Here is an 18,442-nt window from a genome sequence, read left to right on the forward strand (position 1 = left end):
CTGCTAATATGATAGTTAACAGTAAAAGAGCGCTCACGCTTCAATATTTGATTGACAAGACAGCTGACTCGGTGGTTGCTTAGCAATATGAAAAGCCGCGTCGGACTGCTCTTTTTTTTTTTTTAAAAAGGCAGTGCGTCGCGCCTTGCGTTTGCAAGCGTTCAAATCGCTTTTGGTGTGACTGGCCCCTTACACTATACAGGGAATAATTTGGATTTTTTTCCCAGAAAACTTCTAGCATAAAATAGATTCCAGCACTTTCAATGACCTGTATCTATTTATGTATATTTTCAAAAACTTCCCAGTGCCTTGAATTTTCCCCCCAGATTCACAAACTTTCAAGGATTTTAAGGACCCGTGGGAACCCTGAGTAAAGTGTTACCAAAATATAAAACTTAAATGAAGAGCATAAAGTTTCCACGTTACAATCTATGTGGTAAATTTTAAATGTTATGTAGTACAGTACGTGGCTGTGCATACCAAAAATGATTGTTTTAATATCTTTGAACATAACCATTATAACAAATTATGTAAATCCAGTCTTGATACATGTACTGCGGGTCCTTGCTCCTCCTTTCTATCCATTGGGGTTCTTGGGCTGAAAAATGCTGAAGACAGGTGTGTAAAAAAAGAAATAAATCAACAACATCTAAATAAATTAGAAGATAAATAATTTTATTTGACATGTCTTTTTCATATATATAAAATTATGAATCCACAATTAATATTACCAAGGCGTTACAGAGAATTCTTTCTCAGTAGTGGGCGCAAAGCTCCAGCCAGTTTGTGCGCAGGCAGAAAGACAGCTGTCCAGTAAGAATGGACCATCTGAGAACCACACAGTGCTTATGAAATGAGCTTTGAAGCCGTCACAGGGGAACTTTACTACTTTTGTTAGCATTCCTTGATTGTCTACAACTTTAGTTTTCTCTTGATTGCCTCTAAAATGTCTATCAAAATAGATGTCACATCATCTCTAAAATTACATGATGAAGTTTGACAAATTCTCCCTTAACAGTAGCCTACTGTAGAAGCAGCACCAACAAAAGAGTTAAAGTATGTGGAAAAATAGTTTTCTAATAACTTACAAACAAGACGAATTGAAATTCACAAAGTGGACGTCCAGCTTTCTGCATACCACACATACATATGTATTCTGGAGACAGTACCCACACCAAGCCCTTCAAAAGAACAACTTCATAACCCAGCACTAAACGCCAGACATCCCTCTGTGTAAACCACGCAATGTATCGTTCCCAAAACAAAGCAAAAAAATCCAGACATTCAAACCCAATTATAGTTGCAAAATATTATTGTTATTAGCACAATTCTTATCTTACAATTTTCAACTCCTAAACTAAATTCAAACCCCTGCAACCTTAAAAACAAACTGTAACAATGAATAAACAACCTCCACTATTCTACAAAATATCCGTCCTCGGTTACTTGAATGCAAAGAAAATAATAATTTCACGCTGTTCTCTTCCTGGTGGTGGTAAAGATGTAAAATCTTTGTTTAAATTTTTTTTTAAATATACTGTATAGGTTATTAATTACAGTAACAAGTTTCCATGCAATCAGGTATTTCTTTTTTTTTCTGTACAGAGTTCAAGAGATCAGTAGTAAGTAGCAAGGCTGTACAAGCCCACACTTTCTATTGGTGCAGATGCTTGTGTGCGCTGTATTTAATATGGTGAAAATGATAGGCCTTACTTGCCTTGTGTCAATACGCTTACCCTACAGTTATAACACGCATTGCAATATCCGGGGACGTGAGAGGACACAGAGCTTGACATTAACTCAGGCTGTCTGTTTTAGACTACTTACATTTGTTACGAACCCCAAAAAATGGACTACGTCTATTTGTGACAGATGAGTGGACACAACACTGTCACATTATTACGATAAACATCCGTCAGTGAAATCACGGCTAACAAGCGAACGCGGACTGTCTACACGCAGCAGATTTATAACGGCAAGCATAATGACACCAGGCACAGGCGTAGTAGTTATTTTGTATACTTGCACACCAGCATTTTCCAACAGATCATGAAGGCATATCATACCCTTAACAGCAAAACTGACAAACTAAACCACCTGGGTTCTTTCAGTCGAATACATTATTATTACTTTATTATAAAACAAACAAAAAATAGTTCATCAAGATTGCAAGAAAAGCACTAGCGGTGGCGAATCCTTCCTTTGCGGCAAGCGTGGAAGCGAGTGACCTTTATAAAGTCCAATAGGAAGAGGGCGTTGGTCGTGATGATTCGACTCAAACGACTGGAAATCGAGAAACTGAAACCTATTTGGACAGAGCTTTGCTGTGGTTACATTTAAAAAAAGGGCAAGTGGGTGTACATTCAGTTTACTCCATATGATCGTGTATTTGTTTGTGTGTCTGAGTCAGATGATGGTATCAGAAGACAAATCGCTATCTCTCAGATTTCTCCTCTCTCTATCTCATCATGTCATCGTTGCTCACTAATATTAATACTTCAGTGCAGACTGCACAATGTTTGGTTTTGATGTACTTGTAGCATGTATTTACTAGTGTTAAACTTGAGTATACTCGACAGAATAGAAAAGGAGAATTCTGAGATTAAATGATTCACTTGGTAAATAAATGCACATTTCTGTATTGAAAAATAATTTAGAGCTATAAAATGTATTCATAGGTCATATTGATGTTGACTTTGATTGTGTACTTCTCAGGTTATCAGATTTAGGATATTCTTGAACAGCATGCAATGTGACGCCTACTATAGCCTTATAACGAAAAATGCATTTTTTTGTAATAATTTATAAGTGCAATATAAAAGCGAGTCAGATTATATCTGCTGCCACATTTAGCTTTGTGTAAACATTTATCTAAATGAAACGTATGACTAATGGACCTCCGGTAAAGAAAAATCTGACAGTGAGTAAGTGAAAATGAAATGAATGGGTATTGGTTAAATGATGAAACTGGCCATCCTGTCCAAACATGTACACTTTAAAAGATGCCCAAAAACCTTTTTATCCTCAATGGTAGTCTCCGACGAGTCTATACATTGTGAGATGTACTATACAGTATCTGATCTAAATACAGTACCCCTGCGAATTTAACCCCCGATCCCCGTGTTAAACCTGAAAGGCATTTCCTCCATTCCCCTACTATGTACAGCATGAAAGCTAAAAAGCTAAATAAAACGAAACGAATTTTGTGTCACGCAACTCAACATGAATTAGGCCCATGCACATGCCAACAAACACACACACCCTGCTCTCGCACTAACACACGCACAATGTACAAACTACAAGCCCTGCTTGTTTTTAGTGGTGGCTGGACATGCAGCAAAGACACTGGAGGAGGGATTGGAAGGGATCTGATGATGATGTTTGTGTGTAAACGGTGCAGTTTTAAAATGCTCAAAGGAAAAGGCAGGTGTGTGTGTGTGTTCATGTGTGTTTAAAGGAAGTTATCCTAGAAATTCAGCTGCCGTCTCTTCCTGTACCGTTCCTCCTCTTCACCTGTAGAGAAAGAGAGACAGATGGATGGAGAGAGAAAACTGTTTAATAGCGTTTTCAAGAAAAAACATGATGATAAGAAAGAGACAGGTTGATTTAGGAACCGAAAGATTACATGTATAAAAAGTACCTTTTTTTAAAGACGAGAGGAGAAAGTTAAACTGCCGGAGAAAAAACAGGTCAGAAGCGAACACATAAAAGCACATGACAGAGACATCAACACACAAGATGTTAAGCATTGTTTGGAATATAAGTAACAGTGATATGTGACCCTGGCAAGTCCTAACAATGCAAATTCATAATAAAAAGGTTGTTTTAGCGCACTTTACAGACTTGTTTTAGTTACATAAAAACCAAACATGAATGGTAAATCCCCAAGGAATGGCAAGCAACACAAAGTTTATAGGCGCATTTGATATATTTATGGTAGGAAATGTACGAAATATTTTCATGATTTTAACATAATATGCTAATGATGTTTAGCATGAATGAAAAATCGATAATTTTGACCCATACAATAAATTTTTTGCTTTTTCTACAAATGAAGAGTTTCAGTATTATATCAGGTCAGTAGTTAAAAGTAAATTCTTAATTTTACGCAAAATCCAATATCCGGCATGTTATTCTGTCATCTTTTCTCCCATTTTTCCCAAAATGCAATAAACGCCACTCCTCCTTTTTTACAGAACGCAATAAATCCATTCCAGAAATTACAGCCCACCATCCACGCAATGTAAACAAACAATGGTGCGGCGCGTTGAGTACACGGAATCCTAGTTTTCCTCATCTACTTTGTACTTCGTGATCAACAAACAAAACAAAATAATACTTTAATTGCATTGATAAATCTGTGATGGTTTTCTGTGACGGGAAAGAAACGTAAGCCATCAACATCTAATAATTAACGCGAAGCACTCGGGAGACTGGTGCTTATCTCCCGACAGCATCAAGTTTCTCATGCTAACACATTGACCCCAGGGGATCTTTTGAAAAACTTTACATTATTTTACTCAAAGTCAACGAAAATCGAGCAGGACCAAAACATTTTACAGCTGATCGCTGTGAAAAATGCTAAGCGACGACGTCAAGTATAACCGCAGCAATATGACAGTGATCTTAATATGACAAAGTAAGTTAATGACATTAATGTTTATTTTTTAGTCAGTGTGTACAACTGTTCAACTAAATAAATATAAAATGGCAAAGATGAATGCACATTTGTACATTGAATTAATAGATTTCGAGCATCATGGATTTATTGCATTTTGTGGAAAAATAATTCGTTTTTATAATAAATCTTTGAAGATCAAGTTATGGATTTGAATTTATGTTTTTATAACCTAAAGATGCTATGTGAAAGTTTGTAACAGAAAATAGTGGTTTTCATCTTGTCACTTTCTTGGTATAGAAAACACGTTTTTACCGAAATTTGTCAAAATGGATTTATTGCGTTTTGGAACCAAACTCTTCAAATATACCCGTGCGACTTGCGATTGGTTTTGAGGTCCAGGGTCACATATGAGAAACAGTGACAACGTTTTATGCTGACAAAAAAGAAGAAAATATCCTCGTAAACAAGTTGTACCTTCTAAGTGGTGGCGGGAGATATACTTGAGTGCCTCGTCCAATAGGATGACAGGAAATGAGATCTTGAGGACTACAATCCATTGAGACCAACATAGCGGAGTTACCTGGAAGATCAGCTGGGGAACGGGAAATGATGAGAAAGAAAGAATAAGGAGGGAAAGAAAAATTAGACTTATAATACACTCAAAAGCACTCCTACATTATCCCTTTATTTCACCATGTGATCAATAATCGCGTGTAAAGCCCATTCATGACATTAAATATATAAAAGATTAAAGGGACTTTCTTTGAAAATATACTCATTTTCCGCTCCCCTAGAGTTAAACATTTGATTCTTAACTTTTTGGAATCCATTCAGCTGATCTCTGGGTCTGGCGCTAGCACTTTTAGCATAGCTTAGCACAATCCAGTAGAGCCGCACGATTCTGTATAAAGTGAGAATCACGATTCTTTTGCCTAAAATTAAGATCACGATTCTCAAGAACTTTGTTAATTAGATGTACAACCCCTGAACATTAGTTTAACATTAGTTTTTACAGGTGCAAAGAATTATGCTTCTGATAGTTTCAGATAAGTGTACATAATCTTTAAATTCAGTTAATGTTAATTGTACAGTTATAATGTATTCATTTTATTTAAAGAAAAAAAATTAAATATACATTTTAAGTAGACATGGATTAACATTACTTTATGGTAATGAGCTATGACGCGGCTCGGCGCCAACCAATCGCAAGGTGGAAACGTTCGGCGCCAACCAATCTTTTTTGGAGAGACCTCAGCTTTAGAGATTTCCAGAGAATGCATTCGAGCGTTTTTTTAATGCTCTCGCTGGCAGCGTAAACGTCCATCGGGTAAATAAATCTACATGTACGCTTAATCTTCACGCCCACTACACTTGGGGCAAATACAAGAAACCGTAATTTAAGCAGTCAAGTGCAAAGACAGCAAGTGTGGTTATTTGGACGGACGCAGACAATGTTTTCCCATGTGCTAAAAACCCTTTCGAAAGGGATAAGATCCTCTTTTTGGTACTAAAACAACGTCAAGGTTCATGTCGGACGTACCTGCGCATTGCTCTGCCTCAGTCATTCTCTTTAGTTTCTGTTTCTTCTGTCTAACTTCTCAACGAAAGCATCCGCTGTACCAGTGGAGCGAACACGAGCACGAGCACATCTGCTTGCGCAATAATAAATGAGACGTCATCGCGGCCGCTGTGATTGCGTGTTGTCGAGAGAACTGACATAACTGCGTCTGTCCTCCTTAAAAATATAATTACCTAAATCTTCGAAATGCTGAATTAAGATCGTTTGGGGGGTCGAATCGAGATCACGATCTTTTAACGATTAATCGTGCAGCTCTGCAATCCAGCAGCCAAAAATAGGCTACTTAGTATCTTTCAATGGCAGGTGACTATTTTCGGGCACTACGGAATATCATTGCGCCTCCTGCAGCCATGTTATGGCAGCAAAGTCCTTGATTATTACACCAGAATGAGAGTATAGTTCCTAGTCATATCTGCCTAGAAAATCACAACTTTTGATTTACCGTCGGTCTTAGTACACGATGTAACTACAGAAGAGTCAAGTTTTAAATAGAAAAACATATTGAAACGCTTTGGTTATTTTTTTGTGCGATGCTAATGGTCTAATCAGATTCAATGGATTATGCTAAGCTATGCTAAAAGTGCTAGCGCCAGACCCGGGGACCGGTCGTAATGGACTCCAAAACGTCAAAAATCAAATGTTCACCTCCAGGGGAACTGGAATGAGCACATTTTCCAAAAAAGTGGAGTGTCCATTGTAAAATGTACAAACAAAGTTGGGCTAAATGGAACAGACATCTACTGTAGTTTACTCACCGGTAAAGGCTCCACATACAGGATAAGAAAGTGTAGAGACATGGAGAGGATTATAGCCCCGAGCAGCCATATATTCACCCAGGGGGGCATCCTCAACAGAGACTGATTCTCTGACAGGCTGAACAATAGAGCAGTTTTAGGTGATGCATACATTCAAAGCATCGAAATAGTATATACCTAAAAGATCAGTTTGAGGAACCACAATATCAAATTTCAAAACCACAACAGTGGAAACTCATGAATTATCTCATGCCGTTCCAAACTCGTAAGACCTCCGTTCATCTTCGGAACAAAGTTTAAGATGTTTTAGATTTAGTCCGAGAGCTGACTGTTTTGTCCCACACCAGTATTGTTTGTTTGTAAAAACTACTTAAATGTCCTAATATAACTGAGGCCTAGTCCTGTATTATTCTTAACCCTGTTTGGGAAACCGCAACTAAGTGTGTCAGTTAAAGTAAATAAATGCAATGTTAATTGTAAATGATTAAATGATCATGCATGTGAATTAGCAAGTAATGCTGCATTTTCATTCTTCATATTTGCTAAAAAAAAGTACCTATAACTTGCAGGAAATATATTTACACAGATTGATGCTATCATCATGGCTGCAGGCCCTACCTGTTAAGAGCGTTGAACATCTCTATGGTAACAAGAACAGAAAGTGCCATGGTGGTGGGGTAACGTGACTCAAAGACCTCACAGTCAATGCCCTCAAACATGGGGTTGTCTTCTGTACACTGCATAAAATGCCGCTGTAAACAAGAGAATCGGACAGTGTGAGCTAGTTTTTAAATCCACTGCAGAAGAAAAGTAATGATGGAAGTGACCAGTTTCAAACTAACCAGTTTTAAAAGGAGAAGTGGTTTGTGTTGTCAAAAATGAGGTGGGAGCTTGACAGACCAGTAATAATTTAAAACGACTTCATTTCAATATATTTGACCTAATATATTAATTATAGCAGGAATAACACAGGAAATCCCTTGCCCTGCAGATGGGGGTCATTGTGACCCCTTGAGAGAGTGATCTGATATCAGAGCAGCTGTGTAGATCATAAACTGTGAGATATGAACAGCTGTGTCTTATTTTAAAATGACAAAAAATGTGAAACATTTAAAGTCATTTTGTTGTGATTTACTGATTTCTATATAAAAGATTTTTGTGAAAATATAACATTGATATCTTTAATACTGATATGAAATCAGTGATTCAAACCAAACATTTATGCTCCTTAATTCACAGATGGGTGATTCTTGCGAAATTAGACTTATGAGGTATCATGAAACATTTTGATAAAAAACAAGTTACAAACATCTCTTCATGTACAATTTTGCACATGATTTAAAGGTGCAGTGTGTAAATTTAAGCAGTATCTAGTGGTGAGGTTGCGAATTGCAACCAATGGCTCAGTTCACTGATCACTCCTCGCTTTTGAAATGCATAGAGAAGCTACGGACAACTTGGTAAAAAAAGTTTGTGCTTTAAGGGCTTCTGTAGAAACATGGTGGCACAAAATGGCGGCTTCCATGTAAGGGGACCCTCTGTGTATGTAGATAAAAACATCTCATTCTAAGGTATAATAAAAACATAACGGTTCATTGTGAAAGGTCTTTATACACCCCTGACAATATAGTTTTGTATATTATTTTGGATTTCTGTCAAGAGTTTCTTCTAAAAATTACACACTGCACCTTTAAAAAGACATCATACAAACCAATTTTGTTGTTTTTTGCACATTTAAGGGAAAAATTTATCACAACGTTTCCATGAATGGATTTGGGTTCTTTGACATGGAAATATTTATAATTAAAAAATCTAAAAAAAATAAAAAGCTTCAGTGTATTTACACAAAAAAAGCACATGTGGTATTTGGTGATCACTGGTAAATGAAGAGACTATAATAAGGAATATAAATGTGTCCAAGAAAAATTTTCTCATCCTCCGCAACAATTTTCAATCATTGTTTAAGCCCTCAAGGAACTAACATTTTCAAAAAAATTGTTGGAAGGGACATAATTGACTGTGACACTTCAAGATGGCTTCCAGGTAAGCAGTTCTTATTTTTTCTCTCCAGATAAAAGTTGAAATTTTGTTTGTCATAGTACATAGACAACTTTTTAGTTCTCATTACCGAAACATGAGTTTGTAACTGCATATATTTAATGTAATATCATGTTGCGGTAATGATAATTTTTGATAATGAAAAATGTAAATAATTCTATAGGAAATATTTTTTTAAATCCTCTAAAATAATGGTTATAGTAAGTTCAGACCTTAATCATATATGCGCAAAAAATATAGTTTTTTTTTAAAAGATCTGATGCTGGACACCTTCTAAGTCTGGATTTCATGAGATTCACCCAGATTATTCAACTTTGGGCTGGATTTCATTAACAGGGTAACATTTATTTTATGAAAAAAAAGATAAGAGGCTGTTTTAGGTATTAGTCCTTGGTGGTCCTTTGTTCCAAAAAAACCTTCAACCCTCTGGACAGAAAAATGCCATCAACATTTTTTTAACAATATGATGTACAGAAGCTTTAATATGTATTTTGACCTCATTTAAAGCGCAACTAAACCCCTGGTCAGAGCCTGACTCCGCCCACTGGCAATATTTGAAAAATGCAAGAAAAGTGGGCAGATCCCAACGGAGATAGAGGGGACGAACTAAGTGTGTGGTGAGATCGTAACAAGGGCGTGGTGAGCTTGAATCTGCTTACATCACGAGTCATTTTTTGGACTCAACATCCAATAGGAAAATTCAACTGCAGTAGCCACCGTTCAACCTGAAGAGGGCACCACTCAGACGTTTTTACACCATATATTGAAGTATTGAAACACTTTATATCCAAATGTCAAAAAACTTACTAAAATCAATGAACAGCACTAATAAAGCATCATTCTTACAGATCATTAACTAAAAAAAAGTTGGTTTAGGGTTTAGTTACTCTTTAATGTTGCGGGATGATTGTCTCACTCACCAGCTGATTAAAGGACACATGTGGCCCTTCCTCATCAAACAAATACCACCAGGTGGCAGCACCGACAGTGCCCAGACCCACATATCCTTAAAAAAACAAGAGTGCAAATAACTTCAATACATTATGTCTTACATTGTAAAGAACAGATCAGAGAATTTACATGTATGCTTTAAGCAGATGCCCCTTCCAAAAGCAACTTACGGTGCATTTATATATTCAATTGAACCCATGACATTTCTAGCACTATGCTCTACCAGGAACAACACGTGAAACACGCCAATGCTTTAAAAATGCAAATAATGACATTAGACTAGGGAACTATGCTAACCTCCAATGGCCAGGTATCTAAAGAAGAGCCACCCAGAGATAAGAGACTCCTTGGGATTGCGAGGAGGCTTGTCCATGATGTCGAGGTCTGGGGGGTTGAAGCCCAGGGCAGTGGCGGGCAGACCGTCCGTCACCAGATTCACCCACAGCAGCTGAACAGGGATCAAAGCCTCTGGAAGGCCAAGGATGGCTGTCAGGAAAATACTGTGAGGAGGGAAAGAGAAATTGCATACGAGTGGAGAAGTGGACAGGAAACTCTGACTCTACAACAATCAGTCTCTCGCTCACCAGACCACTTCTCCCACATTGGAGGAGATGAGGTAACGGATAAACTGCTTCATGTTGTTGTAGATGGCTCTGCCCTCCTCCACGGCGGCCACAATGGTGGAGAAGTTATCATCAGAGAGCACCATCTCGGAAGCTGACTTGGCAACAGCCGTCCCTGAGCCCATGGCAATGCCGATTTCGGCTTTTTTTAACGCGGGGGCATCATTCACACCATCTCCAGTCTGAAAGCGAGACGGAAAGAGTAAAAGTTTAATACATGGTGCAAATGTAATTTTAAGAGTGATTGTATGTTTTTGCAGTTAAGTAGCTGTTTTATTACTCTCATTAGTATTTATAACAGTTTTGAGGGACTTTTGTCTTACCATAGCCGTGATCTCATCGAATGACTGCAGAAAGCCCACAATCTTCGACTTGTGCGCTGGTTCGACACGTGCGAAGCAGCGCGCCCTTTTCACAGCATCTCGCTGGGCATCTGGAGTCAAGTCATCGAACTCTCTGCCCGTGTAGGCTCTCCCTTCAACGTCTTCATCCTCGGTGAAAATACCGATACGTCTGCAGATGGCCACAGCGGTGCTCTTATTGTCCCCGGTAATCATGATGACACGAATACCTGCCTTACGGCACAACTTTATTGAGCCAATCACCTCCTTCCTGGGTGGGTCCAGCATGCCGACACATCCGACGAAGGTGAGACTTGACTAAACAGAAAGACCAAAAAATTTGCATGTAATCCTACAGTATACAAACACACAGACTTACACATGCACACCCACATGTACAACGACTCCAAAAAAGCATTTTGACACTTTACTAGCATTTAAAGGAACAGTTTGTAGGATTGTGGCTAAAACTGGTACTGCAATCACACAACTGGTGGCCAATACACAACATGACAACATAAACATCAGTTGAGGGCTGCAACTCCACTTTTTAAATGACAATATCCTGGCCGGACCACTGTTGTCAGTGATAAAAGTATTTGAAATGAAAATGCTTTCTTAATGTCTAGTGACATATCAGGGCCATTTTATGATTAATTGATATAAATTTCTTACATACTGTTCCTTTAATAATAAAATATCAGTGGCATCTGCAAGAAGTTTCATCTAGGGTTGCCAACTGTCCCGTATGAGCCGGGACGTCCCGTATTTTGGACCAAATTGATGGATAGTTCACCCAAAAATGCTAATTGTGTCATTGCTTGGTTACAAACATTGCTCGAAATATCTTCCTTTGTGTTTAGCAGAACAAAAACATTAATACAGGTCTGTAACAACCTGAGGGTACGTAGCAAGTTTCGGGTGAACTATCCCAAGTTTCGAACCTCTCTCACCTCATACTCTGAGAACTTGGCTGAGTTTTCCAGGTCCATTTTGTCTTCAGCTGGTGGGGCATCTCGTGTGGCCAGAGCCAAGCAGCGCAGTGTGTCTCTGCCACATCCCCAGTCTCTAATAGTGCTCATCAGCTCCTCCTTTACCGCCATGGTCAGTGGAATGCGTTCTTTGCCAATACGCACATACTGACAGCGGTCAATCACGCTCTCTGGAGCGCCCTACAAGAAGAAGAGAGATACAGATGTGATGTAGGCAGCAAAATATATTTTGGTAATTTATAGATCATATGTTTTTGCATAGAAGAGTAATCTCTATTTTACAAATACCTTGACAAACATCTTGCTCTGAGAATTCGAGCCATTGGGAGTGCAGTACACAGACATGGACTTCCTGTCCCGGGAAAACTCCAGTGTGAATTTTTTCTGCATTAGCTTCCGGAAAATCTGAAGGAAAGAAGAAATGAGAGCGGGGAGATAGACAGAAATAGAGAATGGAAGAGAAGATGAACTCTGATACTAGTACATGTTATCTGCTGCGGTTCTCTAGGTTGCTAATTCAGAATCTAAAAATCTGATATGCTTGTCAAGTATGCAACGCACACTAGGCTACATTTGCCTTTTAAAATGTATTTCACCTTTAACCAGAACAGACAGCAAAGCCAAAAGTGAAAGATTAGATCCAACAGTACAAATTGTTCAGATATGTATGAGCTAGCAATGGTGGGTGAACTATGAGGGCGATGTGGGTGCTAGAGATCGGTCAGGATGGCAGACGGAGAAAATGTTAATTTCTTATTCAAACATTTTTTACCTTTAATACTTTGACCATGATGAAATTTAGGAAAAAAATAATTGTAGCCAGGGGGTTTTCAAACTATGGGGCAGGACCCACTTCTGGGTCACAAAGTGGGATCGCGCAAAGTCACTTGGCTACAATGATTTTGATATGAAAAAAAAACTGGTGGGTCCCGGACTCCCGGTACAGTTTATACTCATCTAAGTGAAATGTGAAAAATGAAACGTTTGGGAACCGCTGGTTTAGACAACACATCAACTAGGTGATTAAAACAAATTACATATCTCTAGGGGTCTAAAACTAGCCTGTTTCATGGCCTAATAGGGTGATTCTCGCGAAATTAGACACATGAGGTGTCATGAAACATTTTGATAAAAAAAGTAAATGCAAAGTAAAAGTATCAAAATATGAAGCATACAGTTACAAACATCTCTTCATGTACTATTTTGAACATGATTTCAAATAACATCATACAAACCAATTATGTTTTTTCCACATTTAAGGGGAACATTTTAATTACCACAATGTACCCATGACTGGATTTGGGTTCTTTGACATGGAAATATTTATAATTAAAAAATCTAAAAAGTAAAAAGCTTCAGTGCATGTTATACTATAAACATTTGCAGTAAAGAAACATGTGGTATTTGGTGATCATTGGTAAATGTAGAGACAATAATAAGGAATATAAATGTGTCCAAGACCAATTGTGTCATCCTCCGCAACAATTTTTAATCATTGTTTAAAGGTGCAGTGTGTAAATTTTAGCGGCATCTAGTGGTGAGGTTGCGAATTGCAACCAACGGCTTAGTCCACGGCTCACCCCTCACTTTTGAAGCACATAGAGAAGGTACGTTAGCCGCCACCGGACAAACATGTCATCGACAACTTTGTTAAAGAAAGTTCCTTAATTGCTTCTGTAGAAAAATGGTAGCACAAAATGGCGACTTCCATGTAAGGGGACCCTCGGTGTAAATAGATAAAAAGGTCTCGTTCTAAGGTAATTAACACATAACGGTTCATTATGAAAGGTCTTTATACACCCCTGATAATATAGTTTTGTATATTATTTTGCATTTCTGTCAAAAGATCCTTCTAAAAATTACACACTGCACCTTTAAGCCCTCAAGGAACTATCATTTTCAAAACAAACAAAAAAAATTGTTGGAAGGGACAAAATTGACTGTGACACTCAAGATGGTTACCAGATTTTTTTTATCTTTTATATTCTCTCCAGATAAAAGTTGAAATTTTGTTTGTCATAGTACCTAGACAACTTTTTAGTTCTCATTACTGAAACATGATTTTGTAAATGCATATATTTAATGAAATATCATGTTGTGGTAATGATAATTTTTGATAATGATAATCTATAAAATGTAAATAATTCTATAGGAAATATTTTTAAATCCTTTAAAAATAATGATTATAGTAAGTTCAGACCTTAATCTTATATGTGCAAAAAATGGCTTCAATGGCTTTAAAAAAAATCTAATGCTGGACACCTTCTAAGTCTGGATTTCGTGAGAATCACCCAATCTCTTTCCCCATCTAGTTCTCATCATTTCCTGTTATTTCGCCACTTTCATTAGCAATGAAAATCATGGATTTCAGTGATGTAAGGCTACTGTTTAGCCACTAGGTGGAAACCAACACCTGCACATCAAGATCCAGAAAATTCACGCAGTCCTACACACATCACACTCTGTCTGTGTTACTGCACTTTCTGTCTCTCTCTCTCTTCTAGGATCAGAAGATTAGCCACCTCAAGGAGATGATACTATGGTAATACTACGAATGTACAGTATGTTGGAAGAAAACCCTGTGTGTATCCTCTTACCATAAACAGTCAAAAACACAATATATCCCTCCCCTTTTTGAGAATAGCATCTGACATCACACTCATCAGGGTTTCCCTTTTTGTCCTCCAAAAGCTTCATGCAACTCCCTCTTCCTCACATCCATTAATCTATGCACCCATCTGTTATCTTTTCATTTCTTCTGTTGATATATTGATGCCAAGTTTTCTTTTTTCCCCACTGAGGAATGAAGGCTCAGAAAGTTTAGCTAACCTCTTAATAAACTCGCCTGCTAATCTAAATATTATGCTTTTCCTCTGGGAGTCTGTCACTAGTTTTCTATGTTTGTTTTTTAAAGAAGAATTTAGGGGTCACCAGAGAAAAAAAACACTGATGCTGGACATTTGCATTCCCTCTACAGAGGAAAAAAATTCCCAAAATGGAAAAAGGGGTCAAGACTACTCCACTGTTCTTAATTAACCGTTTCCCCCCCGCTTCATGAAAAATGAACACTTTGCTGCACTGATATAACCATCTTCATCATAATGATATCCGTCTTCTACTTTAATGAGGAAATATACTTTTCACATGCATCATTAACAAACCTTTCCCCCTTACAGAAAAACATGAAGACGTTTCATATCATTTCATTTATTTCAAATATTCGGCCTCACTGTCACGCACCGAAGGAACTTAAAAATACATCACCTTTCTCCATGATTTCACTTTCTCATTCCATCACAATTTTTTTCTTTATCATCCCCATAACCCGTCCCATTCTGCATCCCCGTCTTACCATATTGCACGCTGAAGCTCTGTCCACTTTGCTGAGTCCGGCGACGTCGGTTTTAAATACGTTCATCTTCTCCACCAGCGTCGTGAGTGCAGTTTCCGTGGCCTCGCCCACCTTCTCGTACACTCCCTTGGCCTGCGGGACGACATTAGCACAAAAGCTTGTAAACATCCACACTCATCACCACCGAGAATATAGCAATTGCACAATAATTTCAGATACGGTAAAAGCCTGGAGCCATATACTCGCTTTGGGAACGATTGCTATTGTTCACTTTAAATGTCACACGGACCATCCACTAACACCAGGATATGGTCACGCATTTATTGAACCAAATATCACAGTTCAGAGCCAGCCTCTTATATTTGTGTATGTGTGAAACACAATTCATCCTCTGAAGTTCATACAATAGTCTACTTCATGGATATTACAGTTGTCTAAAACATTTACATTATCCCTGAAAGAAGACAGCCATGATAGTGGAGCATGTCATTGTTAGTGATTATTTATTACAATCTTTGCTTTCTGATTTAGCTTTACGTAACGCATTTCGTATTCTAGTCATGCCCTTTAGCACTTAAAGATTAGACTGGGTGCCTTCAGCAACAAAGCAAGCTTTAAAACGCATCTTCGGCTTGTCCTAACTTGCACTGTCCTTTACCCTACCTGACATTCACGATTACGCAACGCAGACAGTTACCATGATACCACGACCATGGCAGAGAGGTGAGATATGCAAGCCAACGCGCAAAACAAGCTAATTAAAAAGCAGTCCACTGCTAAAGAACAGAAGGTGAATGTTGAACATTCAGCAATGAGAGTAGGACATACTCAACAGCACTCGACAACAACTTGTTCGGTTTGAAAGGTGGCATATGACATTCAAGTGTTGAAAGCGATATTAAAACACAGATCCGTGCACACCACTTACCTCATTATAGTCCAGCGAGGAGTCATTGCACAGGGAACAGATAGTGGCCAGTTCAATTAGACCATCGTAGTCTCCACAGTGCACTGGCCTTTCAGCTTTCAACCTGAGGAAGAGACAATGTAAGACAGATACAAACACAGACACATGCAGATGAACACATGAGTTTGATTGGGTATATGGGCTCTTACACTTGTCCCTCCGGAGCATATGTTGAGCCGGTGATGGTAAACTCATGCAGGGAGCAGCTGGTGTTGTCGGCTTTATTAACCACAAACATCTAATAGAAACAGAAGGAGAGAATAACTGAGAAGGATACAGAGGATCTCCCAATAAATAAACATTTGCATTCACAACGAGTAATGTCTAGACTAATAATTATTTCAGAGTTAAGCTGAAAGAAAGCAAACAGATCCAGGGCTGAAAATTCCCAGGTTTCCCATGGTCTTAACTTCATATGCAACAGACTCTTTTGATTGGTAAATTGTAACATTGTACACGTTTCTGTTGACATAAGTTATGCATTAGCTAACATGAAGTCACAATAAGCAAGTTTTTCAGCATTTATTAACTTTGTTAATGTTAGTTAATGCCAATACAATTGTTCATGTTAGTTTATTGCACATTTCCTGATGTTAACAGAGAACTTTTGATTTAAAAAAAAAGTATAAGTAAATATTGAAATCGATATAAACTAAGATTAATAAACGCTATAGAAGTTTTCATTGTAAGTTCATGTCACTAAACTAAAGTTAATAAATATAAAAAAGGGGTATGCTATAAACCAGGGCTTCCCAAACCGGTGTTCAATTGCAGGAGTATGGAGGACTCAGAGTGCAAAAATTTTAAATAAATAAATGTGTTAAAAATATATTAATACAAAAATAACAAAATAAAAATTGCAATACTCATTTATGTTTGCTTTTAATATTTCTCTGCATATTTATTTTTGTACTGTACCCATTTATTTGTTTGTTTTATTCGTTTTTTTGTACATTTATTTATAAATTTTGCACTCAGAGTCCTCCATACAGGGGGTTTGTGAGTTAATGAAAAAATAATCAATTATAATTAATTCATACAATGTAAGTACATATTTTAGAATAAAAAAAATCTTAATTATTTTGTACTGTATTTATTTATTTGTTTAATTTATATTTTTGTACATTTATTTATTTATTTATAAATTTTGCATTCCGAGTCCTCCATACAGGGGGTTTGTGAGTTGATGAAAAAAATAATCAATTATAATTAATTCATAAAATGTAAGTACTTATTTTAGAATAGAAAATCTTAAAGGTGACATAGAATGATTAAACGGAGTATTTATCCTTGTTCTTTAATGTGACATGTAGACAAAAATGGTTTTGTTTGGGTCTGTAATGCCTTAGAAGCTTCCTAAAAACCTCTCTCAGATAGCTCTATTAGGGTGGGGGATTTTAAACAAGTGGTTTTGCACCTATTTGGCTCCCCCTACTGGCTTAACTTGCAATCTCATTACTGATTAGCTGACTTTGCTGCCACTCAAAAAATGTAGCCAATTATTTTAAAGTGGAAGGGTAGTTAGATGCCTGTGATGTCATAAGCATCAGTTTTTCAGATTGGGCTGTTTTCTGGCTGACATTTCTAAAAGAGGAATTTCTATGAGACTGAGATGTTTAACATGTTTAGCACTTTTTGTATGTTTATGAATGTGGGTAGACTACCATTATTCAACAAAGACAAGGTAAAAATGGTTTTTCTTTCTCTGTCCCCTTTAATAAAACACTGAGTAAAATATATACGACCAACACACAACACTACAATATATCAGAAAACTGAAAACTCATGCAAAATGGGATGCGTTTTATGAACCAACAAAAGAAAATTACAAGATGGAGGTCCAATAACAGGTAATAATAATAATTACAATGTAAAATCTACTGATAAAAACTTTTAAATGAATGAAAATAAAAGTTAAACATGCAAATGTGCAATATATTTTTTATATTTACTTAAAATCTCAGGGGGTACTTTAAGTAAGTCATTTAGGTAAGCTGACAAAAAGGTTTGAAAACCCCTGCTATCAACTATAAAAATATTAAAAGTGTCTAAATAGAATAAAGCAATGTTTTCAAAGGAATCTATAAACAGTTGCACAAAACAGACAGTTCTGACTCCACCCAATCACTTCTGGGGTTTCCCTCATCCTTCCACCAATCAGAGTTAGGGGAATGACATCATTATGCACTCTCGGTTCCCGTGT

The 18,442-nt window shown here is 37.4% G+C and overlaps 1 protein-coding gene across 1 annotated transcript in view; it reads right to left on the reverse strand.

Moving 5' to 3' along the window:
* Nucleotides 1–654: 654 nt before the first annotated feature.
* Nucleotides 655–18,442, reverse strand: part of atp2a3 (ATPase sarcoplasmic/endoplasmic reticulum Ca2+ transporting 3) — a 76,627-nt gene continuing 58,839 nt past the window's right edge. Inside the window, exons 9-21 of the mRNA XM_055199425.2 lie at nt 16,389–16,477; nt 16,201–16,303; nt 15,273–15,404; nt 12,209–12,325; nt 11,882–12,100; nt 10,911–11,246; nt 10,549–10,769; nt 10,262–10,464; nt 9,934–10,019; nt 7,574–7,707; nt 6,956–7,073; nt 5,096–5,213; nt 655–3,513 (exon numbers count right to left, since the gene is read on the reverse strand). Of these exons, the coding sequence (XP_055055400.2) occupies nt 3,467–3,513; nt 5,096–5,213; nt 6,956–7,073; nt 7,574–7,707; nt 9,934–10,019; nt 10,262–10,464; nt 10,549–10,769; nt 10,911–11,246; nt 11,882–12,100; nt 12,209–12,325; nt 15,273–15,404; nt 16,201–16,303; nt 16,389–16,477 (1,923 nt within the window). The 3' untranslated portion in view covers nt 655–3,466. The remainder of the gene's footprint in view (nt 3,514–5,095; nt 5,214–6,955; nt 7,074–7,573; nt 7,708–9,933; nt 10,020–10,261; nt 10,465–10,548; nt 10,770–10,910; nt 11,247–11,881; nt 12,101–12,208; nt 12,326–15,272; nt 15,405–16,200; nt 16,304–16,388; nt 16,478–18,442) is intronic.

Source organism: Misgurnus anguillicaudatus, chromosome 22, assembly GCF_027580225.2.
Source record: "Misgurnus anguillicaudatus chromosome 22, ASM2758022v2, whole genome shotgun sequence".
NCBI classification, from domain to species: domain Eukaryota; kingdom Metazoa; phylum Chordata; class Actinopteri; order Cypriniformes; family Cobitidae; genus Misgurnus; species Misgurnus anguillicaudatus.